Source organism: Cricetulus griseus, chromosome 4 (genome assembly GCF_003668045.3).
Source record: "Cricetulus griseus strain 17A/GY chromosome 4, alternate assembly CriGri-PICRH-1.0, whole genome shotgun sequence".
Taxonomy (NCBI): Eukaryota; Metazoa; Chordata; class Mammalia; order Rodentia; family Cricetidae; genus Cricetulus; species Cricetulus griseus.
In genome coordinates this window covers 208,971-228,534 of record NC_048597.1, presented here as the reverse complement: position 1 = coordinate 228,534, position 19,564 = coordinate 208,971, and the positions used below count along the sequence as shown (strand labels likewise).

The 19,564-nt window shown below is 48.6% G+C and overlaps 1 protein-coding gene across 5 annotated transcripts in view; it reads right to left on the bottom strand.

Moving 5' to 3' along the window:
- The window catches only part of Prdm15 (PR/SET domain 15), a 62,247-nt gene that overhangs the window by 30,885 nt on the left and 11,798 nt on the right, over positions 1-19,564 (bottom strand). For all 5 annotated transcript variants that reach the window (XM_027415718.2, XM_027415719.2, XM_027415720.2 and 2 more), the window contains exons 2-6: positions 19,357-19,402; positions 18,663-18,756; positions 16,957-17,110; positions 11,181-11,433; positions 7,481-7,582 (exon numbers count right to left, since the gene is read on the bottom strand). In XM_027415718.2, the coding sequence (XP_027271519.1) occupies positions 7,481-7,582; positions 11,181-11,433; positions 16,957-17,110; positions 18,663-18,756; positions 19,357-19,402 (649 nt within the window). The remainder of the gene's footprint in view (positions 1-7,480; positions 7,583-11,180; positions 11,434-16,956; positions 17,111-18,662; positions 18,757-19,356; positions 19,403-19,564) is intronic.

The window sequence follows — 19,564 nt, the reverse complement described above, 5'->3', positions numbered from 1 at the left end:
GGGAAAATTGGGTGACTAAGCACACACAAGACAAAAGCACCACTGTGCTGGAGCTGGTTCCTCCTGCAAATGTGAGTTGATTCAGCACTAGTACTAAGCCAAGCAGCCATTGTTCCTGATCTGTCCTTCATTAGAGACTCTAGGTGGGTGGCCCCAAGGAGCAGCCCTGTGAGGGAAAGCCAACATGACCTGGCACCTAGCAGAGCTAGCTTACACTGAGCCCACTGGCTGAAAATGAATGGGAAGGAGAGACACAACAGAACACACACCCTGAAAATACAAGCTGAGCAGTTTTAAAGGGAAGCAAACAAGACTCGGCCAATCACACAGAGGGAACTTAAAACGGAAGAGAAGGACACACAAGAGTGAAACTGGAGGCTCTGGGGTCTCACAGGTCATAGGGCTGTAAAAACAGGATCATAAGTCATTATGGGGACTGAGAGACAGCCTTGGGTCTACTCTGGATCTAGGCACAGAGCAACATAGTTTTAAGTTTACATGGAGTCTGGGTAGGAGACATGGATTCATCCTACACTAGGCTCAGGTATTGGCCCAACAGAGACTGAAGTTTAAACAGGGCTTAAGGTTCTGAGCCAGTCCATAGAGCCTGGTTTGTGTTAAGATTCCTCTGGGTTCAGTGACCCAGTGAAACAGAAAGAAAGCTGTTCTCTGCAATGGGCTTATCATTCATTTATTTACTTGCATGCTTATTTATTATTTGTCTGTGCAGGTGTGCTCAGGTCATGCTGTACAAGTGGAGATCAGAGGACACAGGAGTTCATTCTCTCCTTTCACCACATGGGTCCCAGGGTTTGAACTCAGGTGGTCAGGCTTGGAAGCAAGCACCTTTATCTGTTAAGCCAATTATTGCCTTCTTCTAAGGCTTTAGAGAGGAAGGGCAGGTGGTATAAAATGACTAACATAAAGAACCAAAGCACCTAGTGGGGGTATATTACACAAATATATACCAGTCAAACTAAAACAAACCACCAAATCCCTTCATGTCCTAGTGAGAAAAGAAACCTCAACTAGAAGCTCAGGAAAGGGGAAAAAAAAAAAACAACAACAAAAAAAAAAAACACCCTGTACCAACACTTCCCCAGGCTACAGAAGAAAACACAAGCACACATGGATCAGGAAAAGGGAAGAATTCTTGCTATGTACATCATCAAAGCAACAGAACGCAAAGCAGTGACCCACCACACCCCAGAAAGCTTGGCAACAAAACAACTGTTAGGTTATCAGTTGACACAATAACCAGGAAGACTGAAATTCCAAGATCACAGCACAAGCTAAGGGCAGACTGAAGTGGAGAGAGCAGACATAACCAAGTAAACAATAAAATGTCTGGGAAAAAGGCTGAGAGAACAGAAAAATAGAAAACAACAAAAGTAAACAAAGAAAACTTATTAAGACTAAGATACAAATTACAAATATGACTTAGACACCAATGAAAAAGGAATCTCTCAAGCAGAAATCCCCTAAAATGGACAAGTGACAAGGACCTAGAGGGAGGGCAGGAGATTTGGGCATAACACTAGAAAATGGTCTAAAGTAGGTATTCAGAGCTCTCAAAGAGGGAACAGAAAGCAGAGGGAAGCAGTGTGTTAGCCATGGTCACAGAGCCATTCACAGTAGATGAAGCCATGACTCTTCAGGTCCAAGGTTCACAATAAGGAGAGTAAATAAAAGGGATAGCAAGAGCTGGGGGTAAGTGCAGCCCTCTGCGTGTTTGCCTGGATCAATGATGCCCAGCACTGCATAAACAGGTGTGATGTCACATGCCTGTAATCCCAGAACTCAGTTAAAGCAGAAGGATAAGAGTTCAGGTTCAAGGTGAGAACCTGTCTCAGAAATCAGTAAATAAATGCCCAGCAGTTAAGAGCACTGGGTGCTCGTCTAGCTGAAGGGAGTTCAATTCCCAGTACTCACATGACAGCTGACAACTAATTCCAGTTCTGGGAGATCTAAAACCCTCACACAGAAATATGTGCAGGCAAAACACCAATGCACATAAAAGAACAATAAACCATTTTTTAAAAAGCATGAGAAGCAAACAGACCACCAACTCTGCCCAGCATGCTCCTCAAATTTGTTCTTGATTTATTAACTTCTCTGGTGGACATACAGAATCTTCTACCATAAGAGGAGATGGTGTGATTTCTCCTCATACAGCTGCCAGTCTTGGCTTTATGAATTTCTAGACTATGCTATAGTGTGCATACGAATTTAGATGCAATGTAGACTAAAACGTGGAAGAAAGCTAGCACACTCTTAGGGAAAAATGTCAGTGCTTCCAAAAAAAAAAAAAAAAAACCAAACAACAATAACAAAAACCTTAAGAATGACTGAGTGAAACCTTCAACTTAAAACTGAGAAAAGAACAAACAAACAAAGCATAAAAAGGTGGTACACGCCTGTAATCCCACACTTAGGAAGTGAAGCAGAAGTCAAGGTTATCCTCAGCTACAGAACAAGTGCAGAGCCACTCTGGGCTACATGAAACCCTGCCTCCAAAAAAACCAAAGAAAAAATGATAAATAAGCAAAAGTTAACTCTGCAAAATAAAAATACAGTAAAAAATAAGCGAAGCCCAAAGCTGCCTCTTTGAAAAGACCCATAATATTGGTTTAAAAAAAAGTTCAACAAGAAAGGTGCAAACAACTGTAATTGGCTCATAACAGACAACAGCAGTCTCCTTGCCCCATTCTGTTCATCCATTCCTCTGCATTCTCCAGTCACCCATTCACATCTACAGAGGATAGTTCCAGGAACTATCAATACCTACAGACACCCAAGCCCCTTACATAAAATGGCACAGTATTTGCAAAAATCAGCAGACATGCCATACACATTATCATTCAAAATGCAATAAAAATGCTATGCAAATGGTTACTGCTCTACGTTCAGGGAATAATGGCAAGGAAAAAATGCTGTACGTAGTCAATACAGACTCATGTTTCCCAAGCACAGCTGTTTAAAAGTTGGCATGAGGATGCCATAGATAAAGAAGGGGTATGACTATATTAGACAGTGCCTACTGACTGATTAAAAAGAAACATGGGGGCTCTGATTTCTTACATATGCAGCTTTCCTCTTAGACCTCACACTCCTCTCGATCCCACCAACACACTCAGATCACACTTTTGGTGTAAGCCAACAACTGGTATTTACAAGACCCTGGCCATAAAGATCTATCCACAGCTGTGCCACACAGCAGTTGTGATTAGCATTCTTTGTCTTGGAGCTAATTACAGCCTTACCTTCCATCAATTCATGTCTGCTACCAGTTTGTACATTCCCTGCCTCTCTGCCTCTCTCCTCTCTCCAAGTCTCAGTTACTTTTTGGATTTGTCTCCTTTTTCTATTGCACCTGTTCCTCCTAGAACTCTCTGCTCTCTCTAACTTGGGCTGGTGACCTGCATAAGGGACCCTCTTCCTGTTTCCTATGTGCAGAGAACATGCAGAAGATTTGGGCAGCACTGTAAACTCATTAGAGCTGCTGGGATCTCAGAAGCCACCACACATTTGGGCTCTGGAGTTCAGTGTTGTGTGGGTCACAATGTCTTGGTCAAGTGGTCTGACAGAGACAGCCTGCATACTCCAGGGTTCTCCTCACTAGATTTTTTGGTCCTGCTTGGAAATTTCTGATTTGTTGAATATCTTCACTAGGTTGCTGACAGTGAAAATCTGATGGCTAAGTCTGCCTTCCTGTCTAAGCAGTGCCCTTGTTTCTAATGGCTTACCCTCCAACAGTTTTTTTTTTTTTTTATTCCTCTAATTCCTATGATTAGGTCCCATAGTGGCACAGGTGCATCTCTGTGGATTCATCATACTGGTGGCCCTTCTAGGTTGTAAACTCTCATCCTTTAATGATTCCTTGCTGACTATCTATCCATCTGGTTTGATTTTGAGACAGGCTCTCCTGTGACCTAAGGTACACTCAGACTTACTATGTAGTTGAGGATAACTTTGAACTCCTGATTCTCCTGCCTCTGCCTCTTGAAGACTGGGATTACAGCCATGTGCTACCATGTCTCAGTTTTGGGGATGCCGGGGATTGACCTCAGAGCTTCTGATGCTAGGCAATCATTCTATCAACTGAGCTACATGCCCAGTCCACTGATTGATTCTTACTACCTCTTCCCCTTTCCCTACAGAACACTGCTGACCACCTGCAGAGTCTCAGGCCATCCTCCAGTTTCTGTTTCTCTTTGGTTTGTGTCCTCCATAGGCTCCTCAATATGGAAACTCTCCCAGTGTTTTTGGACACTCTTCCATCAATTTTACGTCTGCTACAGCTTTCATTTTCAGTCATCTACTGTCCTGATATCTTCAACCTGCTCTTATCTGAAGGATGTAGTGCCACAATGCTATCTCTCACACTTGCCTCTCTTACCCTAGTGAGAACTTAGCTTGGAGGGTTGGGCGGGGGAGGGGGGTGATTTCAGATTCCTCAGACAAGTTGTTTGGTCTCTTGAGCACATTCAGCTTTCTTCCAGCATCTAGAGACTCACTCTTCAGGATGGTGAGGGTTGAGCAGTCCTGCTGGTGGGTCCTTGCTCTCCCTGGTTAGTTTCTACAGAGAAATCCTCCCTATCTGGAGCCTGAGCCAGCTCCACCACTCTAAGAAGAAATGAAGAAGTCTGAAGCTGCCCAAATTCCTGTCCTCTGTGCTATGTACCTTGGGGTCCTCTGTCTAAGTCTCTCCTAAGGATCCAACATTCTGCTGATGGAAGCAGAGATGTAGCTGTGTGGGGCTGGGGCAGGCCACCAGTTTGTGCTTCCCTGTCCTCTCCTCCTATGCTCCCGACACTTCCCCAGCTCTGCAGGAGCAGACATGTTTCTTGGGAATCCCACTGCAGGCTTCAGTTTATCTGGTGGTTAATGCTGCTGCAAACACATCCTGGAATTTTTTTAACCTTGCCCAATGCTCTCCACTTTCCCTTTCTATGTCTTTGCATTTAAGTGGAGTAGAATTCCAGGAGGGCACCAAGGCCAGTACATTCACTGTTGCCTCATGTTTAATCAGACACTCCTAAGTGGACTCCTGGGACAGAAGCAGGATTCCCTAAGGGGACATAGGAAATGACATCATCAGGTAAAAGGTCAAGAACAACAACCTGTGCTTCCCATGCTGTCCAACAATCTCAGTTGGTCTCCTGGTGCTCTGAGTGGTGGGCCTGACTTTAAAAGGTGCATACTGACCCTTACCCGGCTACAGCCATGTATGTTCTACATTCAATCATGAATACACGCATGAAGTAAGTTCAAGTTTGAAGGACTCATCTGGTTTGGAAATTAGCCAACCCACAGAGAGGGCAGACACTCTCTCAACCATGTTACTACCATTGGAAGTAATACACAGAATGCTATCCTCGATCATTTTTTTTTTCTGGTATCTGCTAGGGGCATTCAGTAGAGCCTAAACAAGAAAGCCATGCCTTTTTGTTTGAGGTAAGCCTCTCAGACAAGGCTCTGCAGAAGGCAGCTTCAGGTACAGTGTGATCATGACTAAAATGAGGGATCACGGATTAATGTTTTCCTACTGGACAAAGTATTACCCAACAAAGGCTGTTCTCCATAGATTTGTGTACCACAGCCATGTCATTTGGCTCTGAGATGGTTCTCAAAGCCTGTCTGTGGGATAAAAAGCACCCCTGCCCTGCAGCTTAGTTTCACAGACACCCAGCTCTGTACTCTCCTCTTTTTTTGGATTTGTTTTGCACCTAGGTCCTCAACTATCAGGTTACCTACCAAATACCCACATAAGGGTTGCAGCAGGAAGAAGAGCCCCTTGACTTCCTGGCAACACTGGTCTAGCTCTACTACCAAAGTGAAGGGAAGCTTTTCCCTCAACTAATACTAGTTACCAAGGAAAATTACCCAACAAACCAAATAGCCTTTCTTGTTTGGAGCTAACAAGCTATGTGATGTCCCCACCCTATCGTTTCCATAGATGGGCCTTGCCTTCATCTATGTTTTTTCACAAACCCAGCAGTATTAAGAAACCTGGCAGCGGCAGCAGATGAGGCTGGAGAGATGCCTCACTGGCTAAGAGTTCTTGTCTCAGCACTACATGATCACTCACAACCCTCTGTATCTTCACTTTCAGGGGATCTAATGCCCTCTTCTGGGCTCCATGGGTACTGCACACATGTGGGTATAGCCAAAACAACCATACACATAAAACTAAAAATAAAGAAGAGGAGGAACAGGTGGCGGAGAAGGAGGAAGAAGAAACTAGCATCTGCTTTCTGTTTCTATCTGCGATGAACACAGGAGACTTTCCCTAGGTGGAGGGCAAAAGTGTTAAGGACAAGGTTAGGAGGACAGCCCAGGAACATAGGAACAGACAGCTATAATCCTTATGAGATGGAGCAAGTCCTGCCTGAGACATCTCCCGGAAATGTTCTTATTAGCCTTTCTGATGCTAGGATCTGCCTAGAAAGAACCTTCTCATAAATTCCAGAGCATTCCAATCACAGACTTGCTCAGGCTACAAGAGCAGGATCCACCTGTCTTTGTTACATCCTTGAACTTGCAAATCAGTGGCCCCTTCTTAGTTTGGCCGTCAAACTTGTTCTGTATGTGATAAAGGTCACAGCATTCATACCAGCTTCTTTGTAACTTATGTGACTGACATCTTTCTCTACTGCCCACCAGAGAGGCTCCCAGGATACAGTATAACTAGGTAATTAGGAGTTGGGGTCAATTTTTTCCTGGCCACCTTCAATTAGTAACGGAGCCTAAGTTAATGGGATACCCTGAATCTGTCCTCAGTTTCACACACACACTGACCAAGTTCATCCCCATTTTACAGATGGAGAAAGCTGGGCAGATAAGGTATCCTTGCTACTACCACAGGGTCAGCCCTGTCACCAGACTGGGGAAGGACTATCAGATACAGAAAATAGGCAGGATTACAAGAGGTTAAGTCATGGTCGTCTCTGGCCCTTGCTTGTGTCCACCATATCCAGAGCTTTGTCATCAGGACAGTAGGGAGGGTCAGGCCAAGGGAGGAGCTCTGAGCAGCAGCTCATTATAGGCCATGGGACAGACAATACAAAGTCTGGGACATCCTGACAACCATGGGCATGTGCCAACATGGACAAAAAAGCTCACCACATGGCTGGAAAGATGACTCAGCAGTTAAGAACATTGGCTGCTTTTCCAGAGGACCCAAGTTCAATTCCCAGCATCCACATGGCAGCTCACAACTGTCTGTAGCTCTTGTTTCAGGGGATCTGATGCCCTCATACATGCAGGCAAAACCCCAATGTACATAAATAAAAATAATTTTAAAAAATGCCCCAAAACATGAACAACAATAACAAAAATGAACAACAACAACAACAACAACAACAACAAAAAGAAAGGAAGGAAGGAAGGAAGGAAGGAAGGAAGGAGAGAAGGAAGGAAACCTCAGTACAACAGTCTGCCCACCTTGGGTAACCCCCATTTGCCACTTTTACCTTACCGTTCAGGAGCTGAAGCTCCAGGAAGGCACTGGAGCACACTTTACACACCCACTGGCCACGCTCAGGTTCTGTGGGGACACTGGGTTCAGGGGTGCCCGCAGCTGCAAGACATAAGACAGAAGGGTTAGCCACTACAGCCAAGTACTGCCTGTTCCCTAGGTGATGATAACAAGGGTGGAGATGCCCACAGACTCATGGGCACTTGTATTCTAGGCAGTGTCTTCAGTTTCACACACACTGATTAAGTTCATTCCATTTTACAGATGAGGAAGCTGAACAGATGTGGTAACCCTGCTACTACCACCAGGGTGGTCAGCCCTGTTACCAGATGCATAATGCACCCACCCCAACCCCCAGTCACCAGCCCTGAAGAACCAGCCTTCAGGACCCATACTCGAGCTGGGCCTGGTTGTGCAGATCTGTAATACCAGTTACTTAGTAGGCTGAACAAGATGACCAAGTCCAAGTCCCCCACCCTGTTTACAAAACAAGTTCAAGGACAACCTGGCCACTTAGTGAGGCCGTCTCAAAGTTTTTTGTTTTTGTTTGTTTGTGTGTTTTAAGGGGTGGGGCTGGGCATGCAGCTCTGGGGTAGAAAGCTTTACCTGTATTCTACCTATTAACACACACACACACGCACGCACGCACGCACGCACGCACGCACGCACGCACGCACGCGCACGTACTCGACTCATATTTAAATCACATAACAGGGTATGGTGGGACCCAAAACAGCTACCTCACAGTACTCCTAAGACTGGAATGGCTGTGGCCCTATCTCAACACATCCCACAGAGATTGTTGTGATAAGGCTGTACCTTGTAACTGTTGTCCGGCGGTGGAGCCTGGTAACCGGGCAGAAGTGAGCTTTAAAACTGTTCAATTAAAAAAAAAAAATCCCCACCCAGGGGAGGCAGTTGCCACCTGGACAGTGCCTCTAGTCCTCTAATAATGGCACATAGAAACCTGAGGAGGGACAAGGACAAGGGCTCAAGGAGCACAGACTCACCCTTGGCAATGCAGATGGGCACGGCAGGCTCTTTTTCAAAAAGTTACAGGCATTGTCCTGGGACCTGCACTGGGGTGTCTAGGATCTGGTCTAGTCATTCTGTCTCTGGGGCCAGCTCACAGCTACCATCCTTGCCTGTCATATTCAGACCACCAGTCAACACTCCAGAGGCCTCTCAGAGGAAGTCTAGACAAGTCTCCCAGATCTGCAGCTACATACCTGAATCTAATGACCTGAATTCAATGGGACTCACACAATTAAGGAGAGACTCAGGTCCCACAACCTAACGTCTTGGCCTCCACATGTGTGCCATGGCAAACACACACACATTCACACGTAAAAACAGTTCTTAAAAAGGAGCCCTTGGAACACTAGGCTGGGATTTCTTTCATCTAAGTGGCCCACCATCTCCTACAATAATGACACATGAGGATTTATGCTGCCCCAAACAGGGCCCTAATCTTGGCTACCTGCTGCTCTGGCACTGAGTGAAGACTTCTCATTGGAAGAACTAGGTAGTCATGACAACACAAGATTTGCCAAAAGGTAACTTTACAAGATATGGATTTTTAAGGAAAAACAAAACAAAACAAAACAAAACAAAACAAAACAAAACTAACAACCAATAGCCAGCAGAGGAGTCCTCAAGTACCAACTGACATTTTCAAATATAGGAAAATGTGTTGGCCAAACAACATGACACAGCCACAAAGACCACAGCAGCACTGGCAGCATGAGAAGGGGAGTTTCAGGTGTGAGCATAGGCACAACCAAGTAACAGAAGGGCAAGCACACACCAACTGGGAAAACACACAGCAGTTCAGCTTGAGGCAGAGGGTCAGTGAGGGTGAAATCAGGAGGGGAGGAAGGGCTGTTCTATAGAAGACTATGGTAGAGTCACACACTTGCATACATCTGCTGAGAGCCTCTGAAGTGAGCACTCTACATGATGACCTCAACCGAATGCATGGAAAGTGGTTTGAAAATTAGAAAACACTAGTCACAAAGCCTGGAGTGGGGGGTGGGGGGATGGAGGTGAGGGCATCGAACACAGAGATACACCTGCCTCTACCTCCTGAGTGCTGGGAGTAAAGTGAGTCACCACACCTGGGCTGAAACCTGTTTTCCTCAACTCACAGTGCTGCCTGGTGTAGCTTGCTGTTAAGCGCAAATACCAAGCCAGCTGCACCGCAGCTGTGACAGCCAGTAGTATGGCTGTTCTCCTGGTGCTCGTGTGGCCAGAGAGCTACAGCTGCCCAGCCTCAAGAGAATCCTACCATCTGCCTGGGGAAATGGCTTAGCAGTTAAGAGCACTGATTGCTCTTCTAGAGGACCCAGGTTCAATTCCCAACACCTGCATGGTAGCTTACAACTGTCTGTAACTCCAGTTATAGGGAATATGTTACATAGGGGATACGGTATCCTCACACAGACATACATGCAGGCAAAACACTAAGGTGCATAAAAATAAATCTTGAAAAAAAAAATCCTACCACCCATCACAGGCTGAGGAAAGACCAAAGGTTATAGTAAAGATTTTCTAGCAAATGCTCTCCACTCATGTCATCATAAAAACAAAAAAAGTAATTAAATTGAACCACTGGAAGTTGGAGGCTATCCACATTTAGGACCTGATTCTACAAACTGATGACTTGTGTAACAAAGATGCCCATCTAGAGGAAATATGAAAGAAAGGTGCAGGGAGAGAATGAGCCTTCCTGGCCAATGCTCACCATGAAGCCTAGGCCACAGGACAGCTCCTGGGGTCTCACCCACTTAGGGTGAGGACAAAGTGATGTCCACAAGACTTTCCCATGCTACCTAGGGTGGCAAACTCTCCGGTACATACTCAAGGACCAGAGCTAAGCAGAATGCAAAGCCTCAGGCCCAACCAGGGAACTAGAAACAGATAGTACTGCTGTCTAGATGTTTCACACCTCTCTCCAAAGGCTTTGCTCTCTCTGGGCTTTTGAGATGTGAGCAAGGATGGCTGCAATGCCTGGTTTCTGCTGGGGAGGACTGCATTCAGGACACCGCCCACCCTCTGTGGAGGAACTGAGGAGAGAGGGACTCAGGGAAAGGACAGATGGGTGGCCAGGGAGGTAGGCGATGAGGTGTGAGGGAAGTAGCCACTGAAACTGCAGTGGGAAGCCTGGGAAAGCATATGCCAGCAGCAGCCAGCCTAAGAGGGCCAGGCAAGAGCTCCACTGATAGAAAGACATGCAGACTCCAGCTAGCCATATGGTTGACAGAAGCCAGAGACCTGCACCACTTAAAAGTTGTCCCAAGACACAGTGAAGTGTTTCTAGGTTCCAGAGCAGGGAGAAGCTGTATCTGTGCTTGGCTCCCTATTTTGTGCTGCTTTATGAGGCTGGCCCCAGGACATGCATCTCAGGACATCTAGGCTCTTCCACTTATCAAAATCACAACTGACTAGAAACATAGAACAGGCCAGAGCCCTATGATTTAGGAACCTCCACCTGTGAGATCTTTGCAAAATGTTAGGAATTGCCCCATGAAGCCTTTCTGTCACACCACATTTGGCATAGAAAGAAACCATTTTCATGAGAAGTCACTACACCTGGGGGTCAGAAACAGAGTTACTATCCCACCTCCCCCATCTCAGCTGTTGGCACCTTCATTAGCATCCCTGGCAAGGGGCCCAACCATAGTGAAGAAAGAGGATGTACCCTGAATGCTAGAGCAGGCCTGCTTCAGCATGGGCTTGTCCATCTTCTTGGCATAAAAGGCAGCATACCACACACGAAGTTCAGTGCCTGCAGGGATATCCCTTGAGGTGGTGAAATACACATCACTGCCATGCTGGTAGGCGGTCAGGTTCTGGTGTCCAGGCTCTAGTGCTGGTCGCACCAGCATCATCCAATTGCAGTCATCCTCATTGGAAGTGTCGAAGCACACAGGATGCCCATCCTTCTGGAATACCTAAGGGGAGGGCCACAGACTTGTTACTGACTAGTCTGTCACTGTGGCATGGGACCATGGGGGGAGATCACACTGCTGCTGATAGGACCTGTGACCATAGCCAGGAGATTAGAGAGTCTGTGGCTTAGATGGACCACGCTGGTCACAGGAAAGAGGAGATTGAAGACATGCAACAGGTCCCTCATCATTGGAGTATCTGAGTACTGTTTGTGATCCAGGTGGGGAGTAAGACACCTGAGCTCTCCTCCTGTGCAGACATCGAGGGGACTCTGAGCTCTCCTCTCTAGGCATCATGGAGGCCCTGAGCTCTCCTCTCTAGGCATCATGGAGGCCCTGAGCTCTCCTCTCTAGGCATCATGGAGGCCCTGAGCTCTCCTCTCTAGGCATCATAGAGGCCCTGAGCTCTCTCCTCTTTAGGCATCATGGAGGCCCTGTGCTCTCTCCTCTCTAGGCATCATGGAGGCCCTGAGCTCTCTCCTCTCTAGGCATCATGGAGGCCCTGAGCTCTCTCCTCTCTAGGCATCATGGAGGCCCTGAGCTCTCCTCTCTAGGCATCATGGAGGCCCTGAGCTCTCTCCTCTCTAGGCATCATGGAGACCCTGAGCTCTCCTCTCTAGGCAACATGGAGGCCCTGAGCTCTCCTCTCTAGGCATCATGGAGGCCCTGAGCTCTCTCCTCTCTAGGCATCATGGAGGCCCTGAGCTCTCCTCTCTAGGCATCATGGAGGCCCTGAGCTCTCTCCTCTCTAGGCATCATGGAGACCCTGAGCTCTCCTCTCTAGGCAACATGGAGGCCCTGAGCTCTCCTCTCTAGGCATCATGGAGGCCCTGAGCTCTCTCCTCTCTAGGCACCATGGAGACCCTGAGCTCTCCTCTCTAGGCATCATGGAGACCCTGAGCTCTCTCCTCTCTAGGCATCATGGAGACCCTGAGCTCTCCTCTCTAGGCATCATGGAGGCCCTGAGCTCTCCTCTCTAGGCACCATGGAGACCCTGAGCTCTCCTCTCTAGGCATCATGGAGGCCCTGAGCTCTCCTCTCTAGGCATCATGGAGACCCTGAGCTCTCCTCTCTAGGCATCATGGAGGCCCTGAGCTCTCTCCTCTCTAGGCATCATGGAGACCCTGAGCTCTTCCTCTCTAGACATCATGGAGGCCCTGAGCTCTCCTCTCTAGGCAACATGGAGGCCCTGAGCTCTCCTCTCTAGGCATCATGGAGGCCCTGAGCTCTCCTCTCTAGGCATCATGGAGACCCTGAGCTCTCCTCTCTAGGCATCATGGAGGCCCTGAGCTCTCTCCTCTCTAGGCATCATGGAGACCCTGAGCTCTTCCTCTCTAGACATCATGGAGGCCCTGAGATCTCCTCTCTAGGCATCATGGAGGCCCTGAGCTCTCCTCTCTAGGCATCATGGAGGCCCTGAGCTCTCTCCTCTCTAGGCACCATGGAGACCCTGAGCTCTCCTCTCTAGGCATCATGGAGACCCTGAGCTCTCTCCTCTCTAGGCATCATGGAGACCCTGAGCTCTCCTCTCTAGGCATCATGGAGGCCCTGAGCTCTCCTCTCTAGGCACCATGGAGACCCTGAGCTCTCCTCTCTAGGCATCATGGAGGCCCTGAGCTCTCTCCTCTCTAGGCATCATGGAGGCCCTGAGCTCTCTCCTCTCTAGGCATCATGGAGACCCTGAGCTCTCCTCTCTAGGCATCATGGAGGCCCTGTGCTCTCTCCTCTCTAGGCACCATGGAGACCCTGAGCTCTCCTCTCTAGGCATCATGGAGGCCCTGAGCTCTCCTCTCTAGGCATCATGGAGGCCCTGTGCTCTCTCCTCTCTAGGCATCATGGAGGCCCTGAGCTCTCTCCTCTCTAGGCATCATGGAGGCCCTGAGCTCTCTCCTCTCTAGGCACCATGGAGACCCTGAGATCTCTCCTCTCTAGGCATCATGGAGGCCCTGAGATCTCCTCTCTAGGCATCATGGAGACCCTGAGCTCTCTCCTCTCTAGGCATCATGGAGACCCTGAGCTCTCCTCTCTAGGCATCATGGAGGCCCTGAGCTCTCCTCTCTAGGCACCATGGAGACCCTGAGCTCTCCTCTCTAGGCATCATGGAGGCCCTGAGCTCTCTCCTCTCTAGGCATCATGGAGACCCTGAGCTCTCCTCTCTAGGCATCATGGAGGCCCTGTGCTCTCTCCTCTCTAGGCATCATGGAGGCCCTGAGCTCTCCTCTCTAGGCATCATGGAGGCCCTGAGCTCTCCTCTCTAGGCATCATGGAGGCCCTGAGCTCTCCTCTCTAGGCATCATGGAGACCCTGAGCTCTCCTCTCTAGGCATCATGGAGGCCCTGAGCTCTCTCCTCTCTAGGCATCATGGAGACCCTGAGCTCTCCTCTCTAGGCATCATGGAGACCCTGAGCTCTCCTCTCTAGGCATCATGGAGGCCCTGAGCTCTCTCCTCTCTAGGCACCATGGAGACCCTGAGCTCTCCTCTCTAGGCATCATGGAGGCCCTGAGCTCTCCTCTCTAGGCATCATGGAGGTCCTGTGCTCTCTCCTCTCTAGGCATCATGGAGGCCCTGAGCTCTCTCCTCTCTAGGCATCATGGAGGCCCTGAGCTCTCCTCTCTAGGCACCATGGAGACCCTGAGATCTCTCCTCTCTAGGCATCATGGAGGCCCTGAGATCTCCTCTCTAGGCATCATGGAGGGCCTGAGCTTTCTCCTCTCTAGGCACCATGGAGACCCTGAGCTCTCCTCTCTAGGCATCATGGAGGCCCTGTGCTCTCTCCTCTCTAGGCATCATGGAGGCCCTGAGCTCTCCTCTCTAGGCATCATGGAGACCCTGAGCTCTCCTCTCTAGGCATCGTGGAGACCCTGAGCTCTCCTCTCTAGGCATCGTGGAGACCATGAGCTCTCCTCTCTAGGCATCATGGAGACCCTGAGCTCTCCTCTCTAGGCATCATGGAGGCCCTGAGCTCTCTCGTCTCTAGGCATCATGGAGGCCCTGAGCTCTTCCTCTCTAGGCATCATGGAGGCCCTGAGTTCTCTCCTCTCTAGGCATCATGGAGGCCCTGAGCTCTCCTCTCTAGGCATCATGGAGGCCCTGAGCTCTCCTCTCTAGGCATCATGGAGACCCTGAGCTCTCTCCTCTCTAGGCATCATGGAGACCCTGAGCTCTCTCCTCTCTAGGCATCATGGAGGCCCTGAGCTCTCCTCTCTAGGCATCATGGAGGCCCTGAGCTCTCCTCTCTAGGCATCATGGAGGCCCTGAGCTCTCTCCTCTCTAGGCATCATGGAGACCCTGAGCTCTCTCCTCTCTAGGCATCATGGAGACCATGAGCTCTCCTCTCTAGGCATCATGGAGACCCTGAGCTCTCCTCTCTAGGCATCATGGAGGCCCTGAGCTCTCCTCTCTACGCATCATGGAGGCCCTGAGCTCTCCTCTCTAGGCATCATGGAGACCCTGAGCTCTCTCCTCTCTAGGCATCATGGAGACCCTGAGCTCTCTCCTCTCTAGGCATCATGGAGACCCTGAGCTCTCCTCTCTAGGCATCATGGAGACCCTGAGCTCTCTCCTCTCTAGGCACCATGGAGGCCCTGAGCTCTCCTCTCTAGGCATCATGGAGACCCTGAGATCTCCTCTCTAGGCACCATGGAGACCCTGAGCTCTCCTCTCTAGGCACCATGGAGGCCCTGAGCTCTCCTCTCTAGGCATCATGGAGACCCTGAGCTCTCCTCTCTAGGCATCATGGAGGCCCTGAGTTCTCTCCTCTCTAGGCATCATGGAGACCCTGAGCTCTCCTCTCTAGGCACCATGGAGACCCTGAGCTCTCCTCTCTAGGCATCATGGAGGCCCTGAGCTCTCCTCTCTAGGCACCATGGAGGCCCTGAGTTCTCCTCCTGTATGGTATAACAATAATGAGCTCTTCTCCCAGATTCACTGGAAATGGGACACATGAGTTCTCAGGTAAGTATCCAGATATTGGAACTCTCTTCCTTGTTCTGCTCCAAGCACCGCATGAGCAGAGTTCTTCATTCCAGGTGAGCTGTCTCTGGTCTGTAGAACATCAGTACAACTTCAGGGTTAATTGAGGACAGGGCAGGGAGGGCCTTTAGTGACTTTCACTTTGAGTTATCACAGGTATAGGGACGGTTCTCTCCCTGTGGAATGATGACTGCTTCCTCAGGGACCCTACCCCACTGCTAAGTTTTTCCTGAACAGACCCCTGTAAGTGTGAGGCCCTCAGAAATGCAGGGACAAACTGGGAGGCCACCAGGTAGGTGCCCAGTGACCCCTAGTAGGTATGGAAAGCACATCTCCACCCTCCTCTCAGGAGCACAGGGCTTCCTTTAGGACACACAGGTACTGAGAACAAATTGATACCTGAAAATAACCTTTAGAACTGAGGAGGTGAAAAGAAGTCAAACAGGCATGAAGACTTTCTCCAGCCATGTGCTGACTGACATCTGTGTGTACCCATAACCTGTGCCCCCAGAGGGCAGACACTATAAGCCCTGCCTTTCTGTGCTCAGATTTAGGCCTTTACCATCATTCCTTAGCACAGAACCTTTCTTTCTGCTGTCCTTACACTTTTCCTTCTGTAAGTATCTGTCATCAGTATTTGTCTTTCCTCTTTGGCTTCTCTGTCCCATAAGCTCAATATCCCAAGAGTGCTAAACTCTAAGGCTGGTGGCTGCCTCTTTTGGGTCTCAAAGATAAGCACACTGTCCCTAGGGCCGCTGAGGAGCAACTCAGCTCTCATTTGTTTATGTCCCAACTATTTCTGAAGGTTTGCCCCCTGTGAGCCTCCTCAGTCTCAGAAGTTTTCCTGGGGTTCACTTTAGATCCTCAGCCATTCCTGTAAGTGACCCCTAGTAGGACATCCACTTTGTTTTTCTTGGAGTAATGTCTAAGTTAGAAATACCCACCAGACATTGGTGGCACACGCCTTTAATCCCAGCACTCGGGAGGAAGAGGCAGAGGCAGGAGGATCTCTGTGAGTTCGAGGCCAGCCTGGTCTCCAGAGTGAGTGCCAGGATAGGCTCCAAAGCTACACAGTGAAACCCTGTCTCGAAAAACCAAAAAAAAAAAAAAAAAAAAAAAAACAAAAAAAAAGTTAGAAATACCCATTCTCCCTTAGCCAGATGTGCAGGGTATAGCTACCAAGCCCCATGCTATCACTCAGTCTTTGAGAGCTTCCCGCAATTCACACGTACGAGTGAGATTGCCACACGGTGCCGAAAAGCTACAGAGATCATGGCTGTGCTGCAGCCACAGCACCTGCTAGGGGAGGAGAGGAGTTACATCAGCATGGGGTCACTCCTGTCTGTTCTTAAATGTACTCCCTAAAGACCTACACATTAATAGGCATTGCCTTAACCCTCACACTCTGAGGTGTACAGCACACTGGAGAAGGAAAGACTTCTCCAGCGTTTACAAATCATCACCACTCAGTGGCCCTCATCCCATTCCCAACAGGAGTCATGCAGCCCCAGATTCTGAAGGTGTCATGATGCCTCTGCCCATGCAGCTTTTACCTTCAGAGGGAATGCAGATTCTTTCTCCCACTTGGCGACCCTCCTGGACTCGAATGGACCAAACTGTGTGCGCTTGACTAGCTGGGTTACTGCAAACACACCTTCAGCTCCATCATCCAGGCGTCTGATCTCCAGGTTAGAGGGGAGGGAGGACCTGAAAGAAGAAGTTTCAAAAAGGTCCTGCCACCTTTCCCACTGATTAGAGCAGTACAATGCCTACAAGCCCCCACCATGCTCTATCTAAAGTTACACTTTGTCAGGGAGCAGAATTGAAGCTCTCCCTATAAATAGGAACAAGACTGGGGCTAGGCTTGTGAGGACCCAGAACCCATATACTAAGGGTTAAAGCCCCACAAGACAATGCTGACCCCACATTTCTAGTGTGGGGGTTGCAGAACAAGAACTGAATCAGACAAGGTTATGGCCTTCAATGCTGTAGAGAAGGGTGGGAGGAGGGAGAAAAAGAGGGGCACAGAGCATGGTGAAGTGTTTTGTACAGGCTGAAGACCAGCAAAGAGGCTGTGGGCCAGCTTCACTGAGGATGTGGCTTTATTAGCCAGACTGTAAAGTCAAAGGAAATGCTGGAAAAGGAAGTTAGCATGGGTGAGGCTTGGGCCAGTGGGAGACATGTCTAGTAGCAGAGCTGGACTACCCACCCGCCCTGGGGATGAACGCAGATGCTGGGCTAAGAAGGAAGAGTCAATGGCCAAGGGCTCTGGTTCTGCACCTAATGTCTTCAGCTAGATTTTGATGGGCAGTTGGCACCTCACCCCACAGAAGAGCTGATTAGCTCTCTACTTGGGGCAAAAATAGTTTTGAAAACACAAGTCACAAAAAATGTGAATAAATGGGGGTAGGTACCAATTGGGAGATTTACAGAAATAATAACAAGATACTGAACATTATTAGTTTAGCATCAGACACTATCAGAGCCTCATAGGGGTAACTTGGATTCTCCATATCTCAAGCTACTGGTAGCTTATGGGCCCTTACCCTCGATCTCTGAAGCAATGGGCCTCATAGGAAAACATGGGCCTGCAGAGCAATGCCTGGCTACTAAACTGCCTCAGTACATCTGCAAGGTTTGTTTTTCCTTGTAGCTATAGCAACTTGACCTATTCCCTGGACTACCTGTCCAGAACCCTTACCCCAGTCTATTTTGTCCACAGTGCATACCTGTTCACAGAGGCCTAGATTCAGAATACAGATGAAACAGATGAAATCCAACTGGCAGACCTATAATTTGGCCACTCTCCCCTACCCCACCTCTGGTACACAGAGAAACCCTGGCTCTCCTGGAACTCAATCTGTGGACCAGGCTGGCCTCAAATTCACAGAAGTCAGTCTGCCTCTGCCTCCTGAGTACTGAGATTAAAGATGTGTACTACTAATACCTGGTGAGTTTAGCCACTTTTGTTCAATGCATAAACTGATGAAGTCTAGGCTGGCACAGCCCAGATCCCAAGGTCCCTGACTACACCAAGGAAACACACCTTCTTACTTTGAAACTCTTAGGACATCCCAGCAGAAAGATGTCCAGCTCCCTAGGGGATGGACCACCTCCAACACACACAGTCTCTCACTTTGACTCTTAAGCCTCCTACTATCTGTAGACACTTGGGGCTTCTGCACTCTGGCCACAACAGACAGGCAGAGAGATCTTCTTCATAGACAGGATTGTTGTGGAAGCTCAGGCACTCACTCACCTTGCCCTGCTCAGTACAAAGGAGTCCTTAACCATGACCACAGGTCCCAGTTCAGGACACTCCGAGTCGTGGTACTGGCTACAGTCTTCACACCCTGTAAACAGATACTGAATGTCAGAGGGCACAGTGTCCAGGGAAAGAGAAACCCAAAGACCACAAACCTGGGAAAGGTGACCCTAATGCAACAGAGTTCATGAGATGTGTGCTGACACAAAGACAAGCAAAGGTACAGCAGATACAGGAGTCTGGTCACAACAGCCACCTTGTAGTACTTCTGAAAGCAGAGTGCCAAGCAACAGCCCCTTCCCAAGATCACCAATCTATGGCACTTTCAAACCCCTCACATCATCTCCAGGGTTAGGAAGATCAGGATCTAGGAAAGTACTAACCCATTACCCTAAATCTCACACCCTTCACTCTTTCTAAACCTTGGGTGACTTTCTGAGTTAAAGATCACCCAGTCACGTGCCCCTAATGGAGTCCTGAAGAGAAGTGGCCTGAGGCCACAGCACTGTAACAGACAGGTAATACCCAGGATCTCAAAGCAATTGAGCAAATTACAGATTCAAAAGAAGTGCATGTCTGTGCTATACAAACAACATGTGGATGTAGCTTTGCCTAGACAGTAGTGTCAGTCCCATCTGACTGTTCTATGACATCATACTAGCCACAGAGAGGTCTATGGGTCACTTACAGATAAACATAATCTCCTCATTGCCATCTTCAGCCATTGTTGGTACCTGTCAAGATAAGAGAGACCCAGTAACAGTGAGCTTTTACAACAGTTTATGTGGGGGTTTTCCTATGTGTACAGGTATACACCTATGTGAACAAGTGTGTGAAGGTCAAAGTTACCCTTAGGTGTCAATCTTCTGAAGCCATCCACCTAGTTCTGCAAGACA